At 41.7% G+C, this 27,403-nt stretch overlaps 1 protein-coding gene across 1 annotated transcript; it reads left to right on the top strand.

The window, feature by feature from the left end:
- The first annotated feature begins 753 nt into the window (after positions 1 to 753).
- Positions 754 to 26,812, top strand: robo4 (roundabout, axon guidance receptor, homolog 4). Its single transcript, XM_083926546.1, has 19 exons — positions 754 to 871; positions 5,098 to 5,424; positions 7,618 to 7,775; positions 9,103 to 9,223; positions 9,320 to 9,458; positions 10,795 to 10,922; positions 13,036 to 13,151; positions 13,242 to 13,473; positions 13,599 to 13,720; positions 15,192 to 15,363; positions 15,815 to 16,015; positions 18,056 to 18,098; positions 18,672 to 18,784; positions 20,712 to 21,023; positions 21,203 to 21,307; positions 21,511 to 21,646; positions 21,831 to 22,064; positions 22,274 to 22,620; positions 25,891 to 26,812. Exons 1-19 carry the CDS (start codon positions 811 to 813, stop codon positions 26,070 to 26,072), a joined length of 3,249 nt encoding a protein of 1,082 aa, XP_083782672.1. The 5' UTR covers positions 754 to 810; the 3' UTR covers positions 26,073 to 26,812.
- Positions 26,813 to 27,403: the final 591 nt, after the last annotated feature.

The raw sequence follows: 27,403 nt of genomic DNA, 5'->3' as shown, positions 1-27,403 counted from the left end.
AATGAGCTTCCACCCACGGGTGCACTAAGCAAGTAATACATATTAATGGAGTCATGCTTGTGAACGTACTATTTGTTATGGTACATAAAAGATACTGAACCTAGAGTTTCGACAGTGAGGCAGCCCGCGAAAAAACAAAAAACAAACGTGGACGTAGTGACGTAGAGACGTAGTCTCGCTGTCAGCTCTTTATATCTTTAGTATTGTGGTAATATCAGGTAAACAGTGATTAGACGCCCGTTGCATGCTGGGAAATAGAGCCATTTTCATTGACCTATACCAGGAGCATTTCTAACATCCTATCTTTACAAAACATTACATAAATATTTCATGCATGTGCTTTATGTTAGGTATAGTCCATTTTTCTTCCAATAACATGTGATTAAATGCAATTGTATTCAGATATCTTCTCTAAAAACTACAGAAGGAGTGTGGGGTGTTTCCTCATGCTCTTTTCACGCATATTAAGTAATATAAAACACCATATGGAAAATTAAATTAATGATTTAGGGTAGATTTAATGGTATATAACTTTGCGTCGAGTGCGTCATAGTAGAATGTATGTGTTCCCACGTGGATTTTATTTTGAAAAGCCCTTGGACAGGAAGCGTGCTGTCAGCTACCTTGACGTCGCTGCGGGCCCCAGAGAGCAGGGTGAAGCCGGCGCAGAAATTCAGAGGGACGCTAGTTTCCACGGAAAGGTGGACAGTTAAGTTTGAAATGTTGCTGTAGTTCAAAAGAAAAGAAAGGACACTGGATACATCGAGTTCGCCTAATACAACCTCATTTATCTGCTCAACTTCGCTCTTAATGATGACTACAGGTGTTTCCATGAGCATATTGACATCAGTGTGTGCAGTTCTGCTCTCATGTAAGTACATTTGACATGGTGTTAACTTATAACTCTAAATATTGATTCAGAACACTGGAACAACATGCTGCCCACTCAGGTGAAAAGGCTTTTAGGTGTTTACTGTTTATTTGGGATCCCTGAATTCAAGACTTCTACTAAAAATACATTAAGTGTTTGTAAGTAGTGATTGTAATTCTGTGGGGTGTCTTCAAATGGTAGGTTGGTAGGACATAATTAGTGTCCTAACCATAAACACACAGTACCTGCTTATTCTTTTCTTTTCTTATTGTAGCAGGTAAAAGTAACTCAAGGCTACTACACACATGGTCAGGGCTGGGTGTTATGGCCCAAATCTTCTGTGCTAGTTTCATTTTTCAAATCTCAGTTCAAGTTATAGCATGTTTTCAGGCAATTTCATAAACAGTCTATATAAAATAACCATATGATAAATCCTACTGTTAAATACCCCTGAATTCAATATTTGTTAAGTGAAAAGTGGCCTACTGGGTCTTTTCTCATTTACTGATGAACTTTAGTGCAAAATAAACAGTTTCAAGTTAAAATATAGAAAAATAAATTTCTATAATCAATATCAACAGCCTTCAGATTTAAAGTCTTTCCCTCTAAATATTTTGCATCAGATTTTAGGAGGACTTTGAGTTACTATGTGTTTTTTTATTATCAATTTAAACGGCATAATTGTGTATCATGATATCTCGATATATGATTTCCTCACAATATGATTCCGCTGAAAGATCAGTTAGCATGTTGAATTATGGCCCAGCAGAAGTAAAACAGGGGTTTCAACTAAATTCTGTTTTTAAAGTTACTTTTGCCGAAAACAGAGAAAAAAACAAATGATCAGAAACGTAATATTAACATGATTAAACACAAAAGTTTCACACTTAAAATAATGTGATACTTATCATTGGGTAAAACCGTTTTTCTCTTTCCTCCCATAAAAAGTGCTGCATCTAACAATTCTTTTTCCATGTTATTAATTGTTAATAATTGTTTGGTGTATAAAATGTCACAATTTCCTGGAGCCCAAGTTGATATAATTCTTATTAAGAATAGCTTAAACGAATGCACTATTACATTTAATATTTTGACCTGGCTCACTGGGGTTTTGGCTGCATCTTAACTTTACTTTTCAGAGACAGTGGGCTTCAACAGCCTATTGTTAGCTGTCATTTGAAGGTGTTTCCGGCTATAGTGAATAAATGAAAAGCTACAACCCTTTAGTTGATTGTCCTTGCTCATTTAAGGCAGCCACAAAATGCTTGGCCAGATTAGGATGATATTCAATAAAGGTGCGAATAATGAAATATTTCTCTGATGGCCATCACCAGGTGTGATGTGTTTTTCACCCTCTTTTATTTTGGTAGGAATTTTGGCTGTGCCAGGTTCTCAGCTACAGACAACAAGTCCTTTAGGACAGTGACAATTTTTTTGTGTATTCGACAGGAAGCAGCATCTGTGAAGGTTCCACTGGTTCTCCCAAATCCTTTTAACCCCAGTGGCTTTTTAAACGTGTCTGCAAATTCATTTTGAATTTTTGTTTTGTTTGCAAACCAATATTAGTCAATGGTAAAATTCCACTTAAAGAGTTTCTTTTGTTCTGTTGCGGATATGCTGTTGACAGGGGAGTTCCAGTCTGCTTTTGTTAGAGCTGATGTTCCTGAGACCCTCGAGCTTCCGCTCCTGTCAGGAAGCTGATCGCAGTCTCCCCATTTCCTTCAATGTGGTCATCCAACTCCATGGGAAGTTATAACAATGGCATTCCAATGCTGCTGGCTGCAAATAGACATTGTTTGTTGGTAGCAGGGTTTATACATGCTTGTAGTGGGTGTTCTGGTGCCAGTTAAATCAAATCAGTGGTGGTGATGCATAATGCTACACGCTGCTGTTCAGGTGTGGCTCTACTACAGTAAACACAAAAGAACACTTCTTTACACTCTAGGTTCTTAAAAGAATAAGCTCCAACCGATACAGTATATCATCTAGATCATTCTACAGTATACTTGCTAGATTGGTATCAATGCTGATGCTTTCCAGCAGTAATCAGACATACATGACAGATCCATATATGTATAGTTACTTCTATCATCATTAGGGATGGGAATTGATAAGGTTATGTCTCAGAAATAGAGCAGGTCGACGTCCGTTCAAAAGATTGGTGGTTTGTTTCCCAGCTCCTCCACTCCGCATGGGGAAGTGTTCTTGGTCGTGCTGCACATGGGTGTGTTAACGTGGTTTAAATGATTAGATTAGATGATGGGCAGGTAGCGTCTGCCATCAGTGTTAGGGGATATTTCATTTTCTCTAGACAGTTTGTGTAGTTAGTGAATCAATCTCTCTTTGTTAAAGTGGAGAGCTATGATAGCAGGACTCTCCTTGTAGATCACTTCTGGGGTCAGTTATTTCTCTTGGCGTCTGCTTTCTTATTAGCATGCAGGCTCTAGACACAGTTTCAGGGTTAAACGATAACGCTCACGTCACTTCCTTAATGTCATGTTTATGCATTATAGCCAGTGAGATGTTAGCACATCTCCTCTTGCTAGTATAAGAATCTGATCTTTGCTGTCTGAGCCTTAGAATTGAGGTGGCTTCATGCACTACTTAGTGTTGACGACTCTTCTGTTCACCTTGGTCAAGTATAAATAAACTCCTTCAGCATAAGTCATGTGCGTATCTGGCTCTCCTTCCCGAACAATCAGTGTGAATCTCTGTGTGAACGGCTGAAAGTGATAAGTAGTGTAAAAGCGCCTTGAGTAGTCAGAAGACTAGAAAGGTGCTGTATAAGTCAATGTTTCCCCCAATTTCCTTATTGATTCTTGATCAACTTTCTGTGTGGAAAAAAAAGTCCTACACAGGTTTAAGCATCTGAAACATTTTCATTATCTCCATGTACACAGTGTAGATGAAATGAGAGAATATTTTAACAGCATTCGTTTTCATTGATGTTTGCTTAGTCAAACTGTGCGGCGCTAATGGAATTATAAAAGGATATTTAGCCTCAGTAACGGACGCTGTTTCTACCCTTACTTAAAATGATCACTGTACAGACATGACAAACTGCGCTGTTGTCATCTTTCTTCATGAAATGAAACCACCAAGTTTCCTGCAGCCTAGACGCATGAGTTACAGGAGATGATATTTTTTTGCGATGTGCAACTGTCTAGCCTGGAAATCAAACTCATGTTTCATTTGTTCTGGCAGATAGGCCTGGCTAATCTTTCATACAGACAGATTTCATGCAGACCTGGCCCCCAGCAGACCAATCACAAGACTGAGGCAGCACCTATCTCAAGCAAGAAGTTCACACAAAATATACAAAATAAAATCGTACTGACACTTCCGATGAAGCAACCTTTTTGCACCCACTGACCCAGCCCAGAGTCAAATATGCATGACCTTAAGCCAGCTGATTCGCCCATTGTCATTTGACTGAATGGGCGTTATCAGTTGTTATCACTGCATTAGATAGGCGGTATGGTCCTACTCTACCTGCTAGTTGCCCCATAGGCCGTTACCATATATTGTAACTGTAAACTGGATCGGACATCAACGTAGCTGTAAAGGCTTAACCACAGCACTGGGTGATGTATGACAGGAGCAAATATTGGAAAAACAAAAATTCTGTGTTTAGAGAAAAGTTTGCATGGTGGTTGGTCAAACATACACAGGACTTTCATGCAGGAGACCCTAGTTCATGTCCAAATGTGAGATGAGGGCTTTTAAAGTTAACTTTCTTCCTATGGTCCTTTAGTATTTTAATCCAAACCACAGTTTTTTGCCTAAACCTAACCAAGTAACAACCGCTTTTTTGGAATTGACAGTGTGACCCAGGCTATTTGAAAGTGACGCCAAGGTGTGATAACGGCGACCGCTGTTGTGTGAACAGATGATAACAGCCTTCAGAAGCTGATGGTGGGTGTAGCAGGAATCATCTAACCCATATCTATGAGGCTGAACTGGAAGCTTTAATATACTTAACATGAATATGATGACAATGAGTTCCCAGCAGTGAGGTATATAGATTTAAAATTTTGGGGGAAAATATTTCTGTCACCATAAAATAATCATACTGTCTTTTCTTTACGGCCACTTTATTGTGTCTCAGTTGCTTTTCCAGCTTATCTAAACATGATTAAACAACATGCAGTATGTCACCACTCTGCATCTAAATATACACCCGGATGCTCTTTACAGTCTGTATAAGATCTCTGTATCACCCTCAGGTTCCAGAGTTCATGCACAGGAGACACCGCCCCGCATCGTCCACCATCCCTCTGACGTGGTGGTGAAAGTTGGGAGTCCCGCCTCGCTCTCCTGCCGGGCAGATGGCAGCCCGAAGCCAACCATTGAGTGGCTGCGAAACGGGCAGCCTCTGGAGACGGCAAAGGGAGAGGAACAGTTGCAGCCAATAGTTTTGTCAGAGGGGAGCATCTTCTTCCTCAGCGTGGGAGGGGGCAAGCGAAGTCAGTCGCATGAGGGCGTCTACACCTGTGTGGCCAGGAGCAGTGCAGGCAAGGCCACCAGCCGCAATGCATCGCTGTTCATCGCAGGTAAGACAGGGGGATCCTGCTAGAGTGTGTTTTACCACTGAAGACTTAGACATTCAGCCAAGCCATTTCTGATTAGTCCTATAGAGTCCCATACAGAACTTCAATCTGACCTAGAACACATAATAAACCAGGTCCCTTCTCTTCAGGGACGGCAGTTAGTGTTAACTCTGTACAGTAACTGTTTTTCATGAGACAGTGTGCTCATCTTTCCTAAAACACAAGGAGCAACTGGCTCTGAGCGTCATGGATATTACATAGCACACAGTCATACAAAATTCACTTCACTAACAAAGGGATGTCCATGCTAAATGCAGTCTGTCCGTTAAAGACCATGCTAGTGAGCTGCTGTTCAAATTAACCAGTCAGTGTGATGTGTTGGCCCAAACTTGTGTAATCCTATAAACTCTCAGAAACGATCAAATTGCACACATTGAAACTTCTGTTCAGGCTCATATACAAGCTGGACCAAATTACAACTTAAATGGTCAAAGCTCAGTGTACGTTACATTATCCTTGAAATGTAAGTCTTGGTCACTGCTGGCTTGTGACGGTAGTAGTTTGTATTATTATATCATTCTATGAACAATTTATCATCATTGATGATTTCATAGATAAGTTATAGCCACAGACTGCACATCTTTTAAATCAGACTTCCACAGAGAGGAACATATTAGCAGAGCAGCTAGATCATCACTTAAAATGTCCTGGAAAAGTCCTGGAAAATGATCTCTAGAAAAGAGGGAGAACCCTGAGAGTGATGGGGAGATGAAGGCCCGGCCAACACACACACATACATATGCATATGGCTGATGATGATGTGTGAGGTGACAGAGGCAGAAGTGTTGCAGAGGTCCGCTGTCAATGTTTGCCCGGGCAGAGAGGGTTAAACAGTGGTGCTAATTGACCTGGGGCCCTTGCTGTTTACTTCTCTGGACCCCAGTGAGGCAGCGACGTGCAGCAGCTGCTTGTCTTGGAGTCTTAACAGAACACTGAAAACTGGGATGGACAACAAGGCAGTGTAGGGAAGTTAGTCATTTGACTATGGCACAAACAAAGACAGTTAAAAGTTTGAGTTTCTGTCACTGCTCATACATAAAAACTTCTCTTACCATCAGGGTTGTTTCTAGCTTTTTAGAGGCCCCATGCAAAATGTTGTTTTGTGAAACTGGTTGGGAGATTCCAAACCCTCTTTAGTGGTCTGTGTGCATGCATCATTCTGGTGCATTCTCAACCAGGGCCTAGTCTAGCCTTTTTGGAGCCAAAGGCGGAATCTGTTCAGGACGCCCCTCTCAACCACACCCAACCCTACCCATGCCTCTTATATACACAACTTACTGCTACTACTTACTCTCACCGAATTAACTAGACTACATGTTATGACACATATGAGATTACGAACCTTTATTACTGCACTTCAATATTGTACACAAATGAAAAAAGTTAATTAACGTAATTCCTTCTGATGTGGATATACTCAATGATGGTTCTTTCTGAACAAGAGTCTCAGTTGTTACTTGAATATATAATGTAATACAGCTCTGATCAGAGAGGTTCCTGGTACAGCATGTATGTATAGGCACAGTCAGATAAGAACATCACATAATATAGAGGTCTGTCTCAAGGACCAAGGACCATCTTATCTGCTAAGGTGCCAGAATAGCTTTTGTACAGCTTTTTGGAGACTTACAACAAACAATTCACAGACAACAGTAACATGTTCTGAAGTGTCCTAGATCCATTTTTAGAAAAGTAGTACAGTTCTTCCAGTTGTCATGTCCTGTTGTGATCAGCTTGTCATGTTTCTGGCAATAAAAGCTCTTGTTTTTCTCAGATTGCATCAGTCAGATTCCCTTCATTTTCCCTCCATGTATCAGTTTCCTATGAGAGATGTTGTGGAGGCAGCTTCTTCCATCCTCTTTTAGGAAAAGTCAACTCCTATTTTAACTCATAGGCCTTTGCTGACAGACTCCGTCCACACCTTATCTGACAGGAACTAATCAAAGGCCATTAAGAAAAGTATTAAGATGGTAACTCCTCCCTTTGTCACAAACAGATTGCACACTAGATAAAAGTTCTAACTTGAGTAAGGCTCTGTTAATGTTCATTGTAACTGTTTGCTGTTTGCTTGAGTACTGTATTCATGACTGCTGGCTGTTGAACATGCAGTGCAGACTAACCCTGTCTCTGTTGTAGTGCTGCAGGAGGAGTTCAGTGTGCAGCCCAGTGATGTGGAGGTGGCAGAGGGGGAGGTGGCTGTCTTAAACTGTGGCCCCCCATTCGGACACCCTGAACCTAATGTCATCTGGAAAAAGGATGGCTTTCCCATCAACAACTCTGATCACCACTACACTGTAAGTCGTCTGCCTCATCATGGATGTGATGACTAAGATGTCAGTGTAATGTAAAGCTACAGAAGGAGGTAACACATGTCACTGTCTTATTCACACAGGGATTGTTCTCTGTCACCCTCGCTGTGAGGAGCAAATGAAGGGAGGGTGTGGACCCAAACAAAACTTGACAACCAAAACACTCCTTTATAATTTCCATTTTCCTATCTGGCAAAACACTTGAGATACAGTATGTTAGCAAAAAAAATACACAAAAGGCAGTAGAATTCTCTAATAAATGATGAAATTGATGAACGGTTTTATTAGGGGGTTCACTGAGAAGTGGTGGCGTGCCTCCCTCATGCTCATGATGGTCATTAAGGCACCAATGGCAAATTACACTTTAAAAATCAAATAGTGTGATTTGAGTGTTCAATGTCCTGTCATGTCTGAATGAAGCTTTATGTCACCCTGAAGAGATGTATAAACGCTGAATAAATACTAGGTAAAATTATTTTTTGACATAGTAAAGTCTAGTTTAGTGCCTTCTAAATTTGGTAGACAGTAGCAGACCATGTCATGGGGGATGACTAATGTCACATATGGTCATGATTTATTAAAATCCACCACAAAACTGTTGATATTTTAAGTGTCAGTCAGACCTATGGCATATCCACAGGTGTGTCCTGTGCCACTGAGAGAGGCAGCTGGCACACCAAAAATATCATTTTGACTTATTGCCTTACTAAAACATTTTGTTTGCATCTCTCTCTCTCTCTCTCTGTCTCTCTCTCTCTCTCTCTCTCTCTCTCTCTCTCTCTCTCTCTGTCTCTCTCTCTCTCTCTCTCTCTCTCTCTCTCTCTCTCTCTTTGTCTCTCTCTCCCTCTCTCTCTCTCACTCCCTCTCTCCCTCTCTCTTTCTGCCTGTCTGTCTGTTTGTCGCTTTGTTCCAGTACCATGAACAGTGCCCCCCACATACACACACACACACACACACACACACACACACACACACACCCTAATCCCCTTGCTTAGCTGTGGGGCTTATGTAAAAAAAGTTTAAAAAGGCCAAAAGGCATGAAACCACTTGGTAGCATAAAGTGCAGCTCTCGGTATATGTGAGGTTAAAGATAATGATGCACTTTTTTCTGGCTACAGAAGTGTGTCAGAATAGACACCTTTTTTTGTCTTTAAATAAATGACGTAGACACCATTTTATATAAAGCAGAAGTGAATCATATACATTATGTACATTAGGTAAGTGGACCAAGGACCATCTTATCTGCTAAGGTGCCAGAATAGCCATAAGCATCCCATTAGTGTATGTTTCTGAGATATTTCATGTGCTGTAGGAGCTGAGTGGGAAGCTTATCATCGCTCCTGCAGGGAAGATCCACTCTGGTGCTTATGTGTGTGTGGCCAGCAACACTGTGGGAGTGAAAGAGAGCAGGGCGGCTCGGCTCTCTGTGCTGGGTGAGTGACATTCCCATAACTACTTAGAAGTGCTTTAGCAATGTCAGATTAGACAGTACACAGAACAGTTACAGTTCCTCTTCTCCTCTCCTACAGTCAAGCCTGAGTTGGTGCTGAAGCCTGAGAATGTGTCTGTGAGAATGGGGGAGTCTGCCCAGTTCTACTGCCAGGCTAAAGGTGACCCTCCTCCTGCTGTGGTCTGGAGCAGAGAGCAGGGGCCACTGCCCAACGGCAGGTACTGTATTATGGCGAGACTCAGAAACACTTAAGAACCCATTCACTGAATGAACTTACTACTCAGTTTATGAATAATATATTTGCTTTGAGTTCACTGTAATGGGCAGAAAACAGGACACAGTTTTTACACAGTGCTAGCTTATTTTCCTTTAAGAAATTCAAATGAAAAATGAAGATTTTACTTTTCCGGAAGCTGCAGCTGGAAGCATTGGATAGAACATATAATTCAAAATGTCTGAGACAACCCCCTCATTTTCATATTGCCAGATCAAATTCTTTCGTGACATTCTTAGTTGTAAATAGAGGCAGATAAGCCTGTGAATGTTCTCATTTGTCCAGGTCAGCGTTATCCCCAAAGCAATTTCAGTCAAAAGCAACTGGACTTGGTTATTTGTCTAGGAAGACGTTTCACTTCTCATCCAAGAGGCTTCATCAGTCCATGTACGCAACTGACCAGGCTGGGACTGGTCCAACTAACTGGTGTGGAGATCCAGGTATTTAACCTCTCACAGGGCCGATGATGTCACTGGGACCCTTTGTGCTCCAAGTGCCAACGACCGTCGTTAGAGTGGCAGTTGTTGGTGGGAAGTTGGTTTTGACTTCGTTAGTGCTCTATTGGGTCATAACGACAGTCGTTGTAGTCACAGGAGGCCATTTGTGAACAGTTGTTGTTTGAGGTTAGATTTTCGAATCTCCTGGGAAGGGATGAAAGAGCAGCATTGTAAATTGGAGATAAGTGGTGTCACTAATGAAGTCGAAACCTACTTCCCCCCAAGGACTGTCGTTCTAACCCAGTAGAGCACTAACAAAGTCGAAACCAACGACTGCCACTCTAACAACGGTCGTTGGCACTTGGAGCACATAGGGTTCCAGTGACATCATCGGCCTTGAGAGAGGTTAAATACCTGGATCTCCACACCGGTTAGTTGGACCAGTCCCAGCCTGGTCAGATGCGTACATGAACTAATGAAGCCTCTTGGATGACAGGTGAAACGTCTTCCTAGACAAATAACCAAGTCCAGTTGCTTTTGACGGAAATTGCTTTGGGGATATGAGAGGCAGATAAATGCATCAGTCTATAACAGGCATATCGGCATGCATTGGAATGGATGTTTATGTTTTATAATATAATACATTATACGTATAATAACAAATAATGGTGTTTGATATTCTGTAGTAAAGTCATATTGGTAATCTTTGAACTTTTCCCCTCAAAAATCCCATATCTATCCCTGTAATGAAAACAACTGAAAATATTTGTTAAATCAGCATTTGTTATTGTAAAAAGAGATCAGATCAAATGTGAAAACTAACTGATCTCTGTGTATGTATAGATATCTTGTAAATCCAGACCAGACCCTCCAGATCCACTATGTGACAGCCCAGGATGCTGGGAAGTACACCTGCACTGCTGTAAATGATGCAGGTGTGGTCACTGCCAGTGCACAGCTGCTAGTTGAAGGTAAGACGAAGAAAAAGCAGAGGTTCCAGAATGTCTTGCATCACCGACTGTTTTTCACTTTACAGTTTTGGTGCCTGTTGGCTGACTCATGGGGTGTTGAGTGCTAAGTTTAATTATCCTTCACAACCTGTCAGTCCATATACTGTAAGATAAAGTTAGTTAGTGTCTGTTTGCAGCTTGGTCTGCCTCTTGACCATAATGTGAAATGTGGTTAGTAGGGGGTTAAGGGCTGTTCTGACAGATACACATTGTCAAGAGGAGCTGCACACTGTGCCAAGGCTGTACTCAATTAAAGCTATGGTCTACGTTCTGAAAAACAGTTGAGACAGTTTTTTTATTTTAAAAGCACCCCCCCCCCCCAAACCAAACCCCTCCCCTCAGTGTTCCACGATTCCTCCCCCCAAGCTAGTAATGCCATCCCTCGCCTCCTAACGACACGCCCCTCTGGCAGAGCATGACGCAGGCTAAAAAAACATGGCTACCGTATGCTTACATGTGTTGACATAGGCGCTTATCGGAGCGGGGATATATACAGTCATAAGCCAGTATTTGCACAGACTATTGAGGGCCATTTATGGAACATCTACCACAATAAAACACAAAAATGACCTGGTGAACAAAACGTCTGCTGTCTCAGCATCGGTTTTCCATCCCAAATCCTGCCGTAGCCTTCTCCACCGCTCAAAGGAATCCCTGATGTTGACTCCTCTTTGGTTCCTATGTAGGTAACATTTCCTCTTGGTTTCTGCCTTTGAACTCGCTCCACTTACATTTTCTCCAACCTTCACCGTTGGGGCGAGCAGAGGCCTCTTGCTGGTATCGGTCTTTTCATTCTCCACGGTAACAGAAGATCCGGTAGCTGAGCTGCTAAGCTAATCACTAGCTGCTCAGAGTTTACAGAGAGGGAGGGGGATTGGGAGGGGATGAAGCGGGACGAGGAGGAGCAGGGGAGACGAGGGGATTGGATGGCCTTCCTGGACGGATGGCTCCTATTGGTTAATTTCTATGCAGTTCTACGGCTGATAGACTGAATGGCTTTTTTTTGGTTCTTTTGCTATTCATATTGTGTAGATCAGACCACAGGACCGTAGTCGCCGTATAAACGATGTTAATGATAATTACAAATATTCCAAATTCTAGACCAGAGCTAAAAAATTCTTAGTCGACTAACACTCATACAGTTTCATCAGTTAGTTAGATTATATTTGATTTGTATGTTTCCATATCCATATAAAGAGTTTACAATCAAATGGTTGAACATGGAACAAAGAGTCATGTAGTGTTCTGACTGGTCAAGTTAGTATGTGCAGCTCATTGTCAGCCTCTTGATGGTAATGATCAGACCACTATAACCATGATGATAGTGAGAGGGGCAACAACAGCAGCTTCTACTTGTAGCACAGCTTGTGTGTGAAAGGAAGGACATTATTAAAGGGAAGTTCAGAGTCAGGATAACTGTAAATGACAACAACGGAAAAGTGTTGATATCTGCCTGGAAATAAAAAGGCTTCCTCACTATCATGAAACCTTTGTGAAAGGTTGAGGAGATAACAAGGCAGATTGCCGGCAGCACCCGTTTTAGGATTGTTTTCTGCACGTAGGGACTAGGTTTTCATAGATTTAGGATAAGTCCTTGAACTACAACTGAGAAGCCAATTTACTCCTTAGAGAGACTCCTTTTAACCTGAAGATGTTTTGGCTAAATGTGCCCAGATCTGTAAAACTGAGTTTCTCCATAAAGAAAAATCTTGTTTTTAGCTTGGGCGGCCACTAACGACTATTTTTCTATTGATTCATCCATCGACTCGTTTATCGATTAATCAGTTAATCTAAACTATCAATTTTCATCCAAAACAATCAAACAGACCATTTCATTTAAGGTCACTTTTTTAGACAGCGGTATGCAACATTGTATATTGCAGCACTAAACATCATCAACAACAAATGTAACAGTTTACATATTTACAAAAGTGCATAACTGCAGCATGCCCCAGTGGTATAAACAATCTAGAGACTGCGTTACAACCATCACATTTGCTTTAAATATTTTCCTGTGTGTCCACCCTTTAACAAGAATTAAAAATATATATAAATAATTAACCTGTGTTCCCAGAGATCACCAGCACGAAACAGAGAGACTTCCACAAAGAGCTGTCAGCCCTGCGAGTTGCCCTGGAAAATGTCACCATCATGGCCCCTGGGTCTAACATATCACAAGTTCAGTGGAAGGTACAGTATGGGCAAGCTTATTCAGAGAGTTCCAGAGAAAGCTGGAGTCTTTCAGCTGTGTGATCCATGTTGTGTTTTCTCTCTGACCAGCTCCAGTCCCTCCCTGCCCAGCCTCATTACCTCGATGGTTTTGAGGTTCTCTATCGCTCACTGCTGCCTGCCAGCTCAGACTGGGCAGCAAAGAAGGTGACTCTGCCCAGCTTCCAGACTCCGGTGGGCCCCTTAAAGAGAGGCTACAAATATGAGTTCAAAGTCCGTCCCTATGGCAGCAACTTGTACGGGAGGGAGAGCAACACTCGGCACCTCAGAGTCCCTGAGACAGGTGAGAAATGATTTTAAAATATTTTTGTCCTTTCCTTTGTTTTTTAATACATATGTTTTAGTGAACGTGAACGCACAGTACAGCCCTGTCTAGAGATGACAGTAAAGTCCACCCTCTTTCTTCAGTGCCCAGCGCCTCTCCACTGGCCGTGTCTATAACAGTGAGCCATGAGCAGAATAACACCATCCATCTGAGCTGGGAGCCTCCTCCTCATGAAACCCACAACGGTATCATACAGGGTTACCAGGTAATCACTGGAGAACAGTTCCCTACACTCAAGTAGAATCACGTCCTGGGCAGAGTGGACATTACCGTAGGTTCTCACATTGAGGAAACATCATCTCTTTGAACATTAGTTTCCACACTTTTTGGTCTGAATCTTCACCACAGCCCTGTATGATGAACTCATGTACTCCATCAATTCCTAATGTATCTTCCTAATGTATAACTTTGCACTATTCATTCTATAAACGTTACTATATTTTATTTTATTGTCATATAATTAAATAGTAATTATAATTCTAACTATATATTAGGTTGGTTGGTCAGCAATCATACTACTACTGCTAAGTGGAGTGAAGCTGAGTGTTTCGCCAGTTTATCCATTACTTTTAACTAAATATTTCATTTTTTAATAGCGGTTTGGTTAAAACATGCCGATATTTCTTGTTGAGGTGAAAAGTTGTCTTGTGATATCAATACATAAGTGGATAAATGGCAACAGAGTGAACACGAATAGTATGTAAGCACTGTAAGAAGATAGTGGCGTCAGCACCGTTACACAAACATGTGGGGCCTTCTGAACTACCCCGTGGGGTTCGAGTAGCCCTGGTTGAGAATCACTACCTTACAATATAACCCAGCAGTAGTGATATCCAAATGAAGCCTCATGAACCACTAGTTGTATTGGTTGAGCGCACTAGAGGTGTGTTTCGCTTAGGGTAGAATTCGGCCATTTGGAAATTTTCAGGGCACGCCCTGTTAAATGTCCTCACTGGCCGTGTTTCGATTACAAAAAAAAGGCCTCAGAAGGATTTAGGAGACTCCGGAGGTGACGTATTAGTGAATGGGTTTAGGTGTGTGTGTGTGTGTGTGTGTCTGTGTGTCTGTGTGTGTCTGTGTGTGTCTGTGTGTGTGTGTGTAATGGGAGAGAGAGAGAGGGGGAGCATGCAGCAAAGGGCCACAGATCAGAATCCAACCCGGCCGCTGCAGCACTCATTTTAACAAGCCCGTGCAAAGATGCGCATACACAGATCATTTTGTGCGCTGCGTTCTACTACACCACTGGATAAACTTTTCTATTCTACTTCACCGTGTTGTTGTGGCGTCTGTACGACCACACGTCACATCCTGCTGAGAGCTACATCCAATCAGCAACAGGGCTTCTCTCAGGGGAGAAAAAAGGCTCTGCTCTCCCATAGGATAAACAAATGGCTACTCGAGCAACTCACATGCAAATTAGGGCCGTTTCGGCGAGATAGACCTGCCTAAATCCGGTATTCAATATTCAAGCCTAATTGAAATGCACTTTAGGGCTCAATAAATGGCTATTCAGTGTGTTTTCAGCTCTTTGTTGAACAGAGAGCTCCATCTAGTGGACTCCAGTGGAATAATGAAAGTGGTTCATGAGGCTTAATTTGGACATCACTACCCAATATGCTTCCTGTGTGCAAAGAGTACTTTGAGAGCTGCACTTCATGATGTCATAACTTTTCTAGGTGTGGTGTGTGGAGTCTGAGGAGCTGCAGAACCAAAACTGGACAGTGGACAGTGGCCAACACAACCTTGATATCTCTACTCTGAAACCAGGGAAACGATACTGGATCACCATAGCAGCCGTCAATGGAGCTGGAGTAGGAATGCTGAGTGACCCTCATGGATTTATCATCAGTGAGCAACACATTTAGACTTGAGGAAAAACAATTCTTTATCAGGACAGTGTACAGATAAAATACAGTCTCTGCCCTCAGTGTTTAAACTAACCACACCACAGAAGCTTGTTCTCATCACTAATGTATTGGATTGTCAGTAGTTTTGGAATGTTGTTGTTGTATGTGAGCGTATGTATATGAATATATGTAGATTGTATGTGTGTGTGCGTGTGTGTGTGTGTGTGTGTGTGTGTGTGTGTGTGTGTGTATAAGTGTGTGATCATAAATGATATGTGTGTGTCAATTATGAGTTGATTTGTGTATGCATTTTTCTATGCTTATATGTTTGGTGATGTGGATTTGGAAGATTAGTCAATGAGCTAAAAGAGATTCAGATAAAAATACAGATACAATACAGAAGATATCATGACTTCATATCTGATTTCTTTTGCCTTCTATTTGCTTCTCAGACCCACAGATAGGCGGTCCCCCCGGGTCAGACAGCCAAAGATGGGATCAGATGTCTCAGGTCCTGGCCCTGCTTCAGAACCCAGTGTTGATCGGAACCATTGGTGCCCTCCTGTGGTGTGTTTTGATGGTCGCAGCTGTCTACCTCTTCAGACGCCACAGCAGGACAGGCCATCTGATACCAGGACATGGCAGGGCTAAAGGTGTGTATACACACACACACACACACACACACAGCTTCAATGTCAACCATATTCAAAGGTGCTCAGTATTAAAAGGTCAAAAATCTCAGTTGTAGGACTTGGGTCTGTGATTAGGTCATTTCAAAATGACAACAGAGCTGTGCTATATTGCAGTGGTATACTGCACTATAAACATTAAGTAAATGATCTGAATACCTCCTCCACCAATGTATAGAATTTTAAATGCTTGTGTTTGTATGTTAGCTTCTATTTTGTAACAGTAGCTACTCTTCCTTAGGTCTCCATTTGTATTTTAAGACTCAATACATAATCCAGACACTAAAGGCCCGTCCACACGAAGACACTTTTTCCTTTAACTGCACAACTTTAGTCTAGTTTTGTCCGACCATCCACATGCAGCCGGCGTTATCAGAGCCTGAAAACAGGAACTTTTGAAACCAGGTCCCGTGGCGTTGTCGTCTGGACAGCGAAACCGCATACTTTGTTAAACAATGCCGTCATCGCCCAACCTCCAGCATCTAACACCCGCGGTGTTACATAACAACAACGGTGTTGCTGCGTCAGGGGAGAGAGATGGACCCAGAGACTGTTTACTGAACTGGCCTCTGAGCCACATGCATGGGAATGAATTAGGCCGAGATTTCTCCCTTTTCCCTGATGCTCTGAATAAGGAGCTAAACTGCTCTCTTGTCTCTTTTTCTAAATCCAGTTCTAAGAAAGTGTGAAAAGTCTCTAAATGTAGTGAGAAGTGGCGCCTGTGAGTGCTTTGGGACGGGGAAGGGGCTCCCAGCAGCACCCTCTGCTCGTTGAGGACACTAACTGCAGAGTGATTGGTGCATCAGAGTCCAAAACAGCACAAAAGTCTCCACTAACACCAGAAACAGTGACACATTTGTCGCTAGGATGGAGGAGGATTTGGGAAGTCTCCAGATTTTGAGAGAAACTCTCCAGTGTTTGGATTCTCCACAGCGTCTCCCCGTCTCTTCTTCTCCTTGTTGGTATATTTCTGTGGCAGTTACAGCGCCACACCCAGGCATGGCATGTGTACTACAGTGTTTTTAGTCGGTTACACTGGTTTCCTGTGGACGCAGATATTTCTTGAGCCGAGGGATGGAAAACTTTTTAAGAACAACAGGGAGAAAAAAGGTTGTTTTTGACAGCTCATCTTTTATATAATTGAGAATATAAATCACTCATCCACTAAATCACAGATCAAGGGAGATGGATTGCTATTCACATCTTCATCACAGGAACAGAATAAATAAATAAACATCTGTCACTCTGCTGCTGGGACAAATAACGCCCCCTTCACTAAGGCTCCAAAGCAGCTGCAACTCCATTTCACCCAGTGCCAGCCTACAGTAGCTGCATCCAACAACAGACAACCCTGGCAACCACCTGCTACCATGGAAACAGAACGGGACAGAAAGTCTTTGTCAAACCTGTCAAAATTTGAAAAAAAATAAAAAATTAATTCAGACTAAATATATTTTTTATGGAAAAGCAATACTTAAATAAATATAGCTTTTAATAAAGATTCTACATATTCAACCTTTAAAGTGACCCATGAAGTAAAGCTCATTATTTATACCACATACCCTATCTAACATTTCACATATTTGATCCACATACAGTATTGTTGCATCTGGTCTATAACAGCACCCTTTAAGTACTGCCTTTAGATAAGGCAGTTGAACTTGTAGCCAGATTACTTCAACTCCTATTCTTCCTAGATCTTCCCTAAGTCCCTCTGGCATTTATCACTCCTATCCTACTTCCTATCTGTAAATATTCTACCCACTTATATTCAATAAATAACTGTTTATGTTGAAACTTAATGTGTTTATGAGATTACCAATATATGTTTTTTGTTTTATAATAACTTATGAAATTCCCGTATTTAATTTCTTACACTGCATATATTTAAATGAGCTATTATTATTCCCCTTTTCTGTAATGTGGAATAACTTTGTATAATGTTTTTTTCATAAATTATGTATTGTGTTACTTTCAGAGCTATCACATTTTCTTTTTTCTTAGGTGTGCACAGACTAGCCAGTGAAGATCTCATCATCAAACACAGGTACATCAGAATCAGAATCTCTTTATTGTCATTGCACATAGTACAAGGAAATTTGAATGTCATCCAAACTGTGCGATTAACAGCAACACATTTTAAATGTATAAGAAAGTTAAAAACTTATTTATATAGCAAATACAGACAAAACATACAAATAAAACAGAATAGAAGCAGGCTGGGATATACAGTATTGCACAGTAGTGTTATCCAGTTATTTAGTGCACATTGGTACAGTAGGTACCTTCAGGGTGTTTTTAAGGTGCCTGTGAAATGAGATGTAGTTGAATGTGAATGTATTAATTCTTATTATTTTATAAAGTGGAGAGAATTGGCAGAGCTTGGGGATTACAGAGTTAGTTGAATGTAAAAATCCAAACTGCTCATCTAAATGTGGTTTTACGATACTTTATGAAAGTATATATAATCCAATACTTCTGATGCCAACACGGGATTCACTTAAATCAATGTAGAGTCCAGTGGAAGCAGTTATCTTTATAGTTCTGACTTTTATCATATTTTTATAGATAGACAATACTAAAGCATTCTAATATTTTCCTTGTGTTGCCTCATCTACAGGATGGCAGCTTCAGACTCCCCTTGGATGTCTGGAGGCTGGAGACCTGCCTTCAGCCAGAAGTATCAGGACTTGTGGGCCCAAGGCCAGAAACATCCAGGGATCAGGGGCACCAGTGAGTACTGATTGGCACATATGAAGAGTTTTATGACAAATTTCTGGCTGAAAAGTGCTAGTCTTTGTGGCTGAGGATAAAATGGATGATTTGGTTGATTTGGTGAGCTGGAGTTAGACATTGGGGGCTCTTGGGGGGCTTTCATTCTTAACCCGTTTGGTTTCAGTCAAATGAGCTCTGATGTGTTTAACCGTTAAGTTAAGTTGTGGCGGTGTGGGCCACATAACCAGACTGAAAAGGATGGTGTAGTCCGCCTCCAAGTGGACTCTGATGTGCTTTGTTTGTGATATGAAATTCTATTGGTGGTATAAAATTTTTCTATGAATTCTAAATAGTAACTTATATTAAATATGTCTGCAAGTAATATGCCTATCTTTGTGAGCAATTTATAGCCTATATACAAGATAATTTGGTAACCATGGTGAAAACTATGCATATCACCATGTGAGGGCAATTTTCCCTAATCACTTAGAACCTGGGTCCATGTAGAGCTTTTCTGGCACACTCCAGCTCTCAAGTATGGTCTGGCAACATTGGCTTATCATTCTGGGATTGGAGGAAAGAACGCTCTGGCTTGCTTGTATTTCTTTACTTCAGAGTGTTTATTACACAGTGGTATTGACACTTTTACTGATGTAAAAGATCTGAGTAGCCTGCTTCTTCCACCACTGGTTACTACTGTTGTTATTGATGTATTCTCCACTGCTGTGGGACAATTAACTGATGACGGTCACATCTGTGCTACAGTAGACTAGATGAGTTATGGATTCAGAGTGTACAGAAAATGAACATTTATAGGGTGTCTTTGTGTACTTACTTATTATAACTACGGAGCTAGTTGGCACTATTAATGTGATGAATATGGTTTCATCAGTGTTTATCATCGTGCATTAGTGAACCAGTGGCCAACACATATTCTAACTGAATGACTGGTAGATGATTCTCTGTCATCGGTGATCATTGTAAAAACCCTGTGTGTAAAGTTTTCCTCCTCAGACCAAACTACTCCTCACCCACTAGTCCTAGAGCGGATGGTTCTGTCGATTTCACAAAGTGTTTAGTGCTAAACTCAACTGACTAAACCGGTTTAAAGTTAGAAGTAGTCGAGAGGACTTCTAAGTCACTGAGAGCAAATCACAAACAATCCTAAAATGGGTGCTGCCGGCAATCTGCCTGGTAATCTCCTCAACCTTTCACAAAGCTTTCATGATAGTGAGAAAGCCTTTTTATTTCCAGGCAGATATCAACACTTTTCCGACTCTGAACTTCCCTTTAATAATGTCCTTCCTTTCACACACAAGCTGTGCTACAAGTAGAAGCTGCTGTTGTTTGCCCCTCTCACTATCATCATGGTTATAGTGGTCTGATCATTACCATCAAGAGGCTGACAATGAGCTGCACATACTAACTTGACCAGTCAGAACACTATATGACTCTTTGTTCCATGTTCAACCATTTGATTGTGAACTCTTTATATGGCTATGGAAACATATGTCTACAGTATTCATATCAAGAATTCACTGACTGAGACCCTAAACAGCCAATCACAGTTGGATGAAACATGAAATCATCCACAGCGACAGGGTCAAACCCGCCCTTTCTCTGAGCTTAAGACTTCTCCCAGTTCTTTAGTAAAAGTTGGTCTCAGCAGCTTTGTGAAGAGGTTTTAACACTGTTATTGAGACACTCTTAGTGGTGTTTAGGAGTCCCCCTGGTGGTGAGATTAAATGTTTTGGGACTAAGGCCCAGAACAAAAAGGCAACAGTGAATCTTTTTTTCCCCCAAATGACCTGTATATTGAAGAGATCAGATGTAACAGACACCCTAAAGTCACGGGGCAGTGCACCTCCCTGTAGTATTTCCTGATTTCATTGATACAGTAAATGTGCTCTGGAGTGTCAGTATATATTCATCCGTGTTTCATTAGGTCTCCCGGTCTCCTGGAAGGACCGCAGCTGCATGGACTCAGCTGTCCCCATTGTGACTGACAGCTGCGGCGTTTACGGCACTTTTTACGTGGACCTGATGGGCAATGGCCTGAAGACCTTCAACAGTCCCGGGCGTTGCCCTAAAATGCTTCATGGTGTGCCCCATCAGCAGGGAGCTGAAACCATCCAGATATTCCCTGAGTCCTCACCCCCAAGTAGCCGGGAGGCACTACCATGGAAACAGGCCATACGCCCCCAGCCCAAGATGGGTGTGCTGAGGGAGTCATGGGAAAAAAGCCACAGCAAGCAAGGTGAAGAGTGGTGGATAGGAAAGTGTTGTTAGTGCCACTACTACAGTTTATTGTCCTTCTTTTCATAATCCTCCTTAGTTTGTATCTGCACGTTACCTAACTTTCTGAAACATCACTTCTGCTGAATGCACACATGTATCAACATATAATATTGGGTAATGTGTCTTGTTTCTCCCCAGAGTTGCATGCAGTGAACAGCGTGCCCTTAGTGCCAACCAGGAACCAGGCTTGTCCACCCAGTGTCTTCAAACAGAGACTCAGTCACATACCGTCAGGCCGGCACGGTATGACAAAATCCATTGTTGTCCAGCTCCTATCTCACTAATAAAAGTCACAAAACTTGATCATTTTGAATTTGAAATGGTGCGTATAGTTAAGCTACAACGGCTACTTCAACACAAATTTTAAATAATCATGGTAATTATTGGTTACTGCTAATTCATATATATTATTTTCTGTCAACCTGTCCTATGTTTTTGACATCCAGAGTGTGATAAAGTTGCTGGCTGTCCGCGCCTGCTGCATTACTCTGCATCCCTACACCTAGTGGACATGCTGCCTCCACCACCACCAGTGCCCGTAGAGGACACCACAGACACACACAGCCTCACCTCAGATGAAGGGTAAGACACACAAACAGCTCAGACTGGGTGGTGGAGGAAGGAGAAGAGGCATTTCTGTTGCATCGCTAATTTTTTTGCAATTAGAGGTCCCATGAAGAAGTAGTGTCATAGAAGAAGACAGGGAATATGGTTAAAATTGGTTGTTTAAAAAATAATAATAAAGTCTTACATGAATTTTCCTCAGCTCCAGTCGATCTACAAAGCTGACAGTGGACATGGGCTCTCTCCAGTCAGTATGTGCTGCATCAGGCCACCATGGGCAACCAGGACCCACCACCACCAACAGCAGCTTCCCCTCCTACAACCACCGGTCTACTACATCATATTCCATGTCACTGGATGACCAGCAGGGTGGCACACTGACAGCAGAGGAAGCTACCCAGTATCTGGAGCTCAGCCCTAAACCTGAGAGATGCAGGTAGAGATACAGGGGAGGCCGCTGGTCCTAGTTGGCTCACTTAGATCTGACATTTTTGTAATACCAAAATAAAGATCAAATTTTTTAGAAGAAATATCAATCAATATTGTTCAGATGTTAACAATAATATAACACTATTATCTTTTCCTGCTGGTGTAGATAATAGTATACGCCGACATGTGATCATGCCACCCCCTCTCTGTCAGCAGTGCCCTGCCTCAGCAGCGTCCCTCCCTGTCCCACCCCTTCTCCACCACCCTGGGCTACATCTGTGGGCCAGGCTACTCCACTCAGCTGGAGGACAACCCTCTGCCCGAGCCTGAGGCCCCACCAATCGGCTTGCGACGTGCACGCCTCCAGAGCACACCTTCCTCCTGCTACAGCGAATGGGACGGCTCACTGTGGAACACCTGGAGCTCGGTCACGGACAGCAACATGGCCAGCGCTCGCACCAGCCTCATCAGCTCAGTGGACAGTTGCTACACTAACGACAGCGCCAACTTTGCCCGCTTGCTGGCTGCGGCTGCGGAGAGCATGAGTGGAGCCTCTTTGTCAGGTAAGCAGAAGAGGAAACACTGCTAGTTAACCGATGCTCATTACATACACACAAGGGTTCCTCAACAGCTTCTACTCTGGAGAACCAGGATTTCCACCTCAGTACAGTGTAGGTGGGCTTGAGTCAAAGTAAACTACAGTGTGTTTGTTCATTATAATGAAGGAACATGTCAGCCAGTGCAACAGTGTTCAGTGTGCTCACTGAAGTGTATTTTACAACAATGGAGCCCTGTGGCAAACAAGAAGAAGGCTTTGATGCACACAATACTTGTTAGCAAATGCATTAGATGTTCGTTTTCATATTTCCACGGGATCTGTTAACAATGAGAAAAATATAGAATATATCAGGACTTCCCCTTTTATCAGCTTTATTTATATTTCACCTTTCATACTTGTACAAAATGCAGTCCTGAGTGCTTTACATTAAAATAAAATAAAATGAAATAAACCCCATTAACATCCCCACTCCCCGCACCCTCATTCATGTAACACACACACACACACACACACACACATACACACACACGCACACACACACACACACACTTGCTACACCGATACGGAAACTGGAAACTAAGAGACAATAAATAAAATAGGTACTAAAAGAAATGAAAAACCTCATAAAACAACATAAATGCATGTTAATATAAATTACTGCAAGCAAAACCTAACCTTTAAACTTTAAACCCGTATTCAGCATTCAACATAAATAAATAAGTAAATTAAAGGACAAAGAAAAATGACGGGACAGGATAAAAGAGTAATACTAAAGGAGTAAATGAGGTTAAAAGCTAAATTAAAAAGGTGAGTCTTGACAGACTCAGTGGCCCTGAGGCCCTCTGTTCCACAGGCGAGGGCCATGATGATAAAATGAAGGTTTCGGTTCTCACATTGGGAACAGATAAAAGACCATTACCGGAGGACCTGAGGATCCACGAGGGCCGATACGGTAACAGCAGGTCAGACAGATAAGAAGGCCCATGGCCGTTGAGACACATAAAAACTCATAGAAGAACCTTAGAGTCAATCCTGGAGCGCACAGGGAGCCAAAGCAGCGGTTCTAAAACTGGTGTAATGTGAGCCCGCCTTCTGGTCTTCGTCAGAACACTCGTGACCCCTAAAAGCAAAGCCCCTACCAGTTATGACCATTAGAAATAATGTTTCATCAGATTATGATACTCTTTTTTTTAGAGTTGAAATTATTACAGGGATGCACCGCTCCAACTTTTTCAGTCCTGATACAGATACAGTTAGAGATGGAGATAGCTGGGCTTTGGGTACTGGCCAATACTAAGTGTTTAAATGAATTTAATTCAATTATTTCTGCACTTTAAGGGATTGTACTGTAAATTTCGTTGTACTGGTGCGATGACAATACAGACAATTCAATTAGTTAATAAGCTGTGAGCTTCACTGTGAGGAAGTGACTGGGGTCATTCTTAATGTGTAAGGTACCATCACGCTTGACTCAAACATTGCTTTCCTAATAATAATAGCTTTGTAAAACAAAATGTGACAACTAAACGCATACTGTAGATATATTGTACTGGATATTATTTATTGTATCAAACAACAACTTAAACAACAAAAAAGAATGTCCAGTGGCCTTTATAGCCTTCGCCACTAGATGGGGCCCTTCAGCTATGGATGGGCCCAGCTGGTTCCATGCAGCTCTGTACGCAGACTAATGGCATACAGGAACCAACCATGAAACTCATGACAAGTTAGTTTTGAGGGTTCCTGTCATTTTGATGGTTTTTTCAAATAGTCTTTTTTGATAGAAGATAATAAATCTTTGTAAAGAGGTTAGAGCTCCCCTCTAACCCACATGTCAGAGGAGGTTTTTTGTCACTACGTCAAAGGTTGTTCATGTGTGTGTTGACACAGAGGCCTTGTTCAGACCTGGTATTAACATCCGTCCTGAGTGATCACATCAAGTGTTTGTTTTTAACCAGTGGGAGGCAACTAATCAGTCAGAAATGAAGGACAAGAATATACGAAACAGGCTGGTGTGCTCCAGGCATACCAAATCGCCCAATATGGTTGATACATAATATATCTCTATTTGCTTTTCCAAATCTTTGCAATTTGAGAACTCAGGACATATTTGCATACACACTTCTAAGCTAATGGGGCCACATGCGGCCCAGAACACCTCCGGGTGTCAGATCCGAAGTGTCCAGATCTGAGTGATTCCTCACTGTGTCTTGGTGCACTCACAGTAGTTCTAAGAGCTGTCCTCCTGTGTTCTGATCACTCATGTTAATATCGGGTCTGAACAGACATGATAATATATATATATTGTTACCAGACAATTACTTAGGACCTTCCAGCAAATTGAATCTCCAGATGAGTCATCCTTCCCCTCTGGATCTCCTCATCAGTCACTCTCCATCTCCAGGCAGCATTCAGCTTGATTCCATTTGCCAAACTCTCACTTTTGGCTGTTTTCTGCCTCAGCTATTTTTCACACGTACAGCGAGTGTTTTCTCTGCAGTTGATAGTGCAGTCTCCCAATGGCTGATGTTAAACTTTAATGATATGAGTCCAGAGCCTGAGATCAGATGGAACTACACTGCAGAGCTGAGCCCATTTTTCCACTTTGAAAATGATGGATTCGTATGCATCATATCAAGAATGAGGTCATTCATCCATAGGACATCATGTTAAGTAGGCCTCGACATGAGTGGACCTTGAAGGCAAAAACGATCTTTTTTTTCTCTACACAGTTAATATTCATATTGAATACAAGTCGCCTTGTCGGCAAGGGAACAGTGAAGAATATATTCAGCTTTACATTTCCCATTGAACTCTATACACCAAGGTTAAGTGATCTTATGTAAAGAGCAGTGTGGACTAATCATATGAAAAGAGTGGAGCGGCAGCAGACCTGTTTCACATGAATTTGCCAAGCGTCTGTAACTTGGAGTAAACTATTATTATTCCTGGACAGCTACATTTTCTCAGGTCTTTGAAATGTAATAGTACCTTTAAAATCCAGAACGTGGCTGTTGTGAATCGATAATGTTTGATTTGGTGCCTCAAACATATCTAAATAGTTTTATTTTCAATTTTTTTTTGACAGACAGCTTCTTCAAAGAAGCTTCTAAATTTGCTATCCCTCAGAGAGTCAATGTGACAGATGCTCCTCGGAGCTCTACAAATGTTTATTCTTTTGCCTTCTCCACGGGAAAGGCTCTCTGTTTTAATATAATCACTCCACACTCCGTATAGAAATGCATGTCAACATGATGTCCTCTTCTGTGTTTAGACTTCTCTCCGCCAGCCTCCCCCCTCAGCGCCTTGTATCCGTCGTTTCGCACAGAAGGCGACTCATTTGGCGAGCTGGAGCCCGTTCCTGCGTGGGACTGGAGCATGGCCTGGGTGGAAGAGATGGAGGCTCAGTACAGAGCACACTATCCTGGCAGAACCACCAAAGCCTCTGACACTTAGGGACTCTGACAGGAGAGTAAAAGATACAAGATGACTTCAGAAACACCTCTCAGCAACGCTACAAGTGCCAGACCAGAAGAAGGGACAGACACAACGCTGCACATCTAAATAAATTGATCTAAATAATGAAAGTGATTTGTAGTAATTCCCCAGTTAAGAATAGATACATATCTGGATGTGAATTATAACTCCTTGATGTTTGAGACTCCTCTGCTAGGATAGGCATGTCACTTGTTTGTCTGTAATTATTTTCCCAGTTCACCTCAGGGCAGCCCGGCTACTAGTTTGAATCCTTCAAATGACTTCCATTGAGTTTCTAGAGTTTCCTTCTCTCTCTGCATCCTTTCTGCTCATTAGAGAAAAGGATAATGAGAAACTTCCCTCGGGATGTCCTCACCCAGTGTTCTGAAAAGGCCAGAAAGACACAAAGACAGGAGACAGCAGTCATCAAAGAGAAGAATTACAGTTTTCCTCCTCTGTTTCTTATTTTCATGTTTGTTGCAAGATTTGATTAGCGCTCGAGTCAAATAGAGATAGTGATTTTGTACAGATTTTTCTACTGATCAAGTGTATATATTCAGCATATTCAACAAATGTTATTTAAAAACACATTCCAAATCACCTCCTGTCTTCCACATTATTTTGGTGATTTATTCTACATTCTGGAAATCCTTTTATATTTTAAGATTGCGTTTTGCTTTTCACACTCGGTCCATTTTTTTAATGTTACACAAAGTTTGCATCGGACAAAACATTCTGTATTTCAGAATAGAAAAAGTAGAAAAAGTCATTTTGTTTCACAATGAATTTAACTAACTTGAAGTTTTACCTCTTGAATAACTCAAACTGTAGAAAGCATTGAACAAAACATATTGTAAAAGTTAAAGTGCTGTATGCAGAGATTAGTCTGCACATGTTTGATGATGATTATATAGAAATTCACTAATGGTAGAATCAAAGTTTTGCAGCTTGTAAGAAGAGAAGTAATTTCTTCACATTACAGGTGTGTTTCATAGTTTTGAATAAACTCTTTGAATTGATTGAAATCAAGAACTCTACATGTGGAATGTGTCTTAGCTGAGCTGTGAAATAAAAGCTCCTGCCTGTGACGCTGTTGGACTGAAGCTTTCGTGTTATTGTCCCAAACTAAAAACACCTTCATAAACACTTCAAATGATAGAGGGACTGGATTTCAATTTAAAATATCAACCATGCAGGATGTATTTGCAGGTAGTGCTTCACTTTGACCTTTGAGTTCTTCCCTGTTTCAGTTTGCCAAAGGAGTGTCTTTGCAGGACACGCTGTCACTCTGTGGCCTGTGGCAGGATCTG

The sequence above is a fragment of the Echiichthys vipera genome (assembly GCF_963691815.1).
Source record: "Echiichthys vipera genome assembly, chromosome: 14".
Classification (NCBI taxonomy): domain Eukaryota; kingdom Metazoa; phylum Chordata; class Actinopteri; order Perciformes; family Trachinidae; genus Echiichthys; species Echiichthys vipera.
The sequence above is the reverse complement of the archived record's forward strand: the minus strand, read 5'-3'. Positions and strand labels throughout refer to the sequence as shown.

Excerpts from the sequence above, each read along its gene's own strand:
- robo4 (XM_083926546.1), top strand. The coding sequence starts at position 811 with ATGATGACTACAGGTGTTTCCATGAGCATATTGACATCAGTGTGTGCA. Across the intron at positions 22,065-22,273 it reads CCTAAACCTGAGAGATGCAG|TGCCCTGCCTCAGCAGCGTC; the intron begins GTAGAGATACAG and ends CTCTGTCAGCAG. Across the intron at positions 22,621-25,890 it reads GAGTGGAGCCTCTTTGTCAG|ACTTCTCTCCGCCAGCCTCC; the intron begins GTAAGCAGAAGA and ends TTCTGTGTTTAG.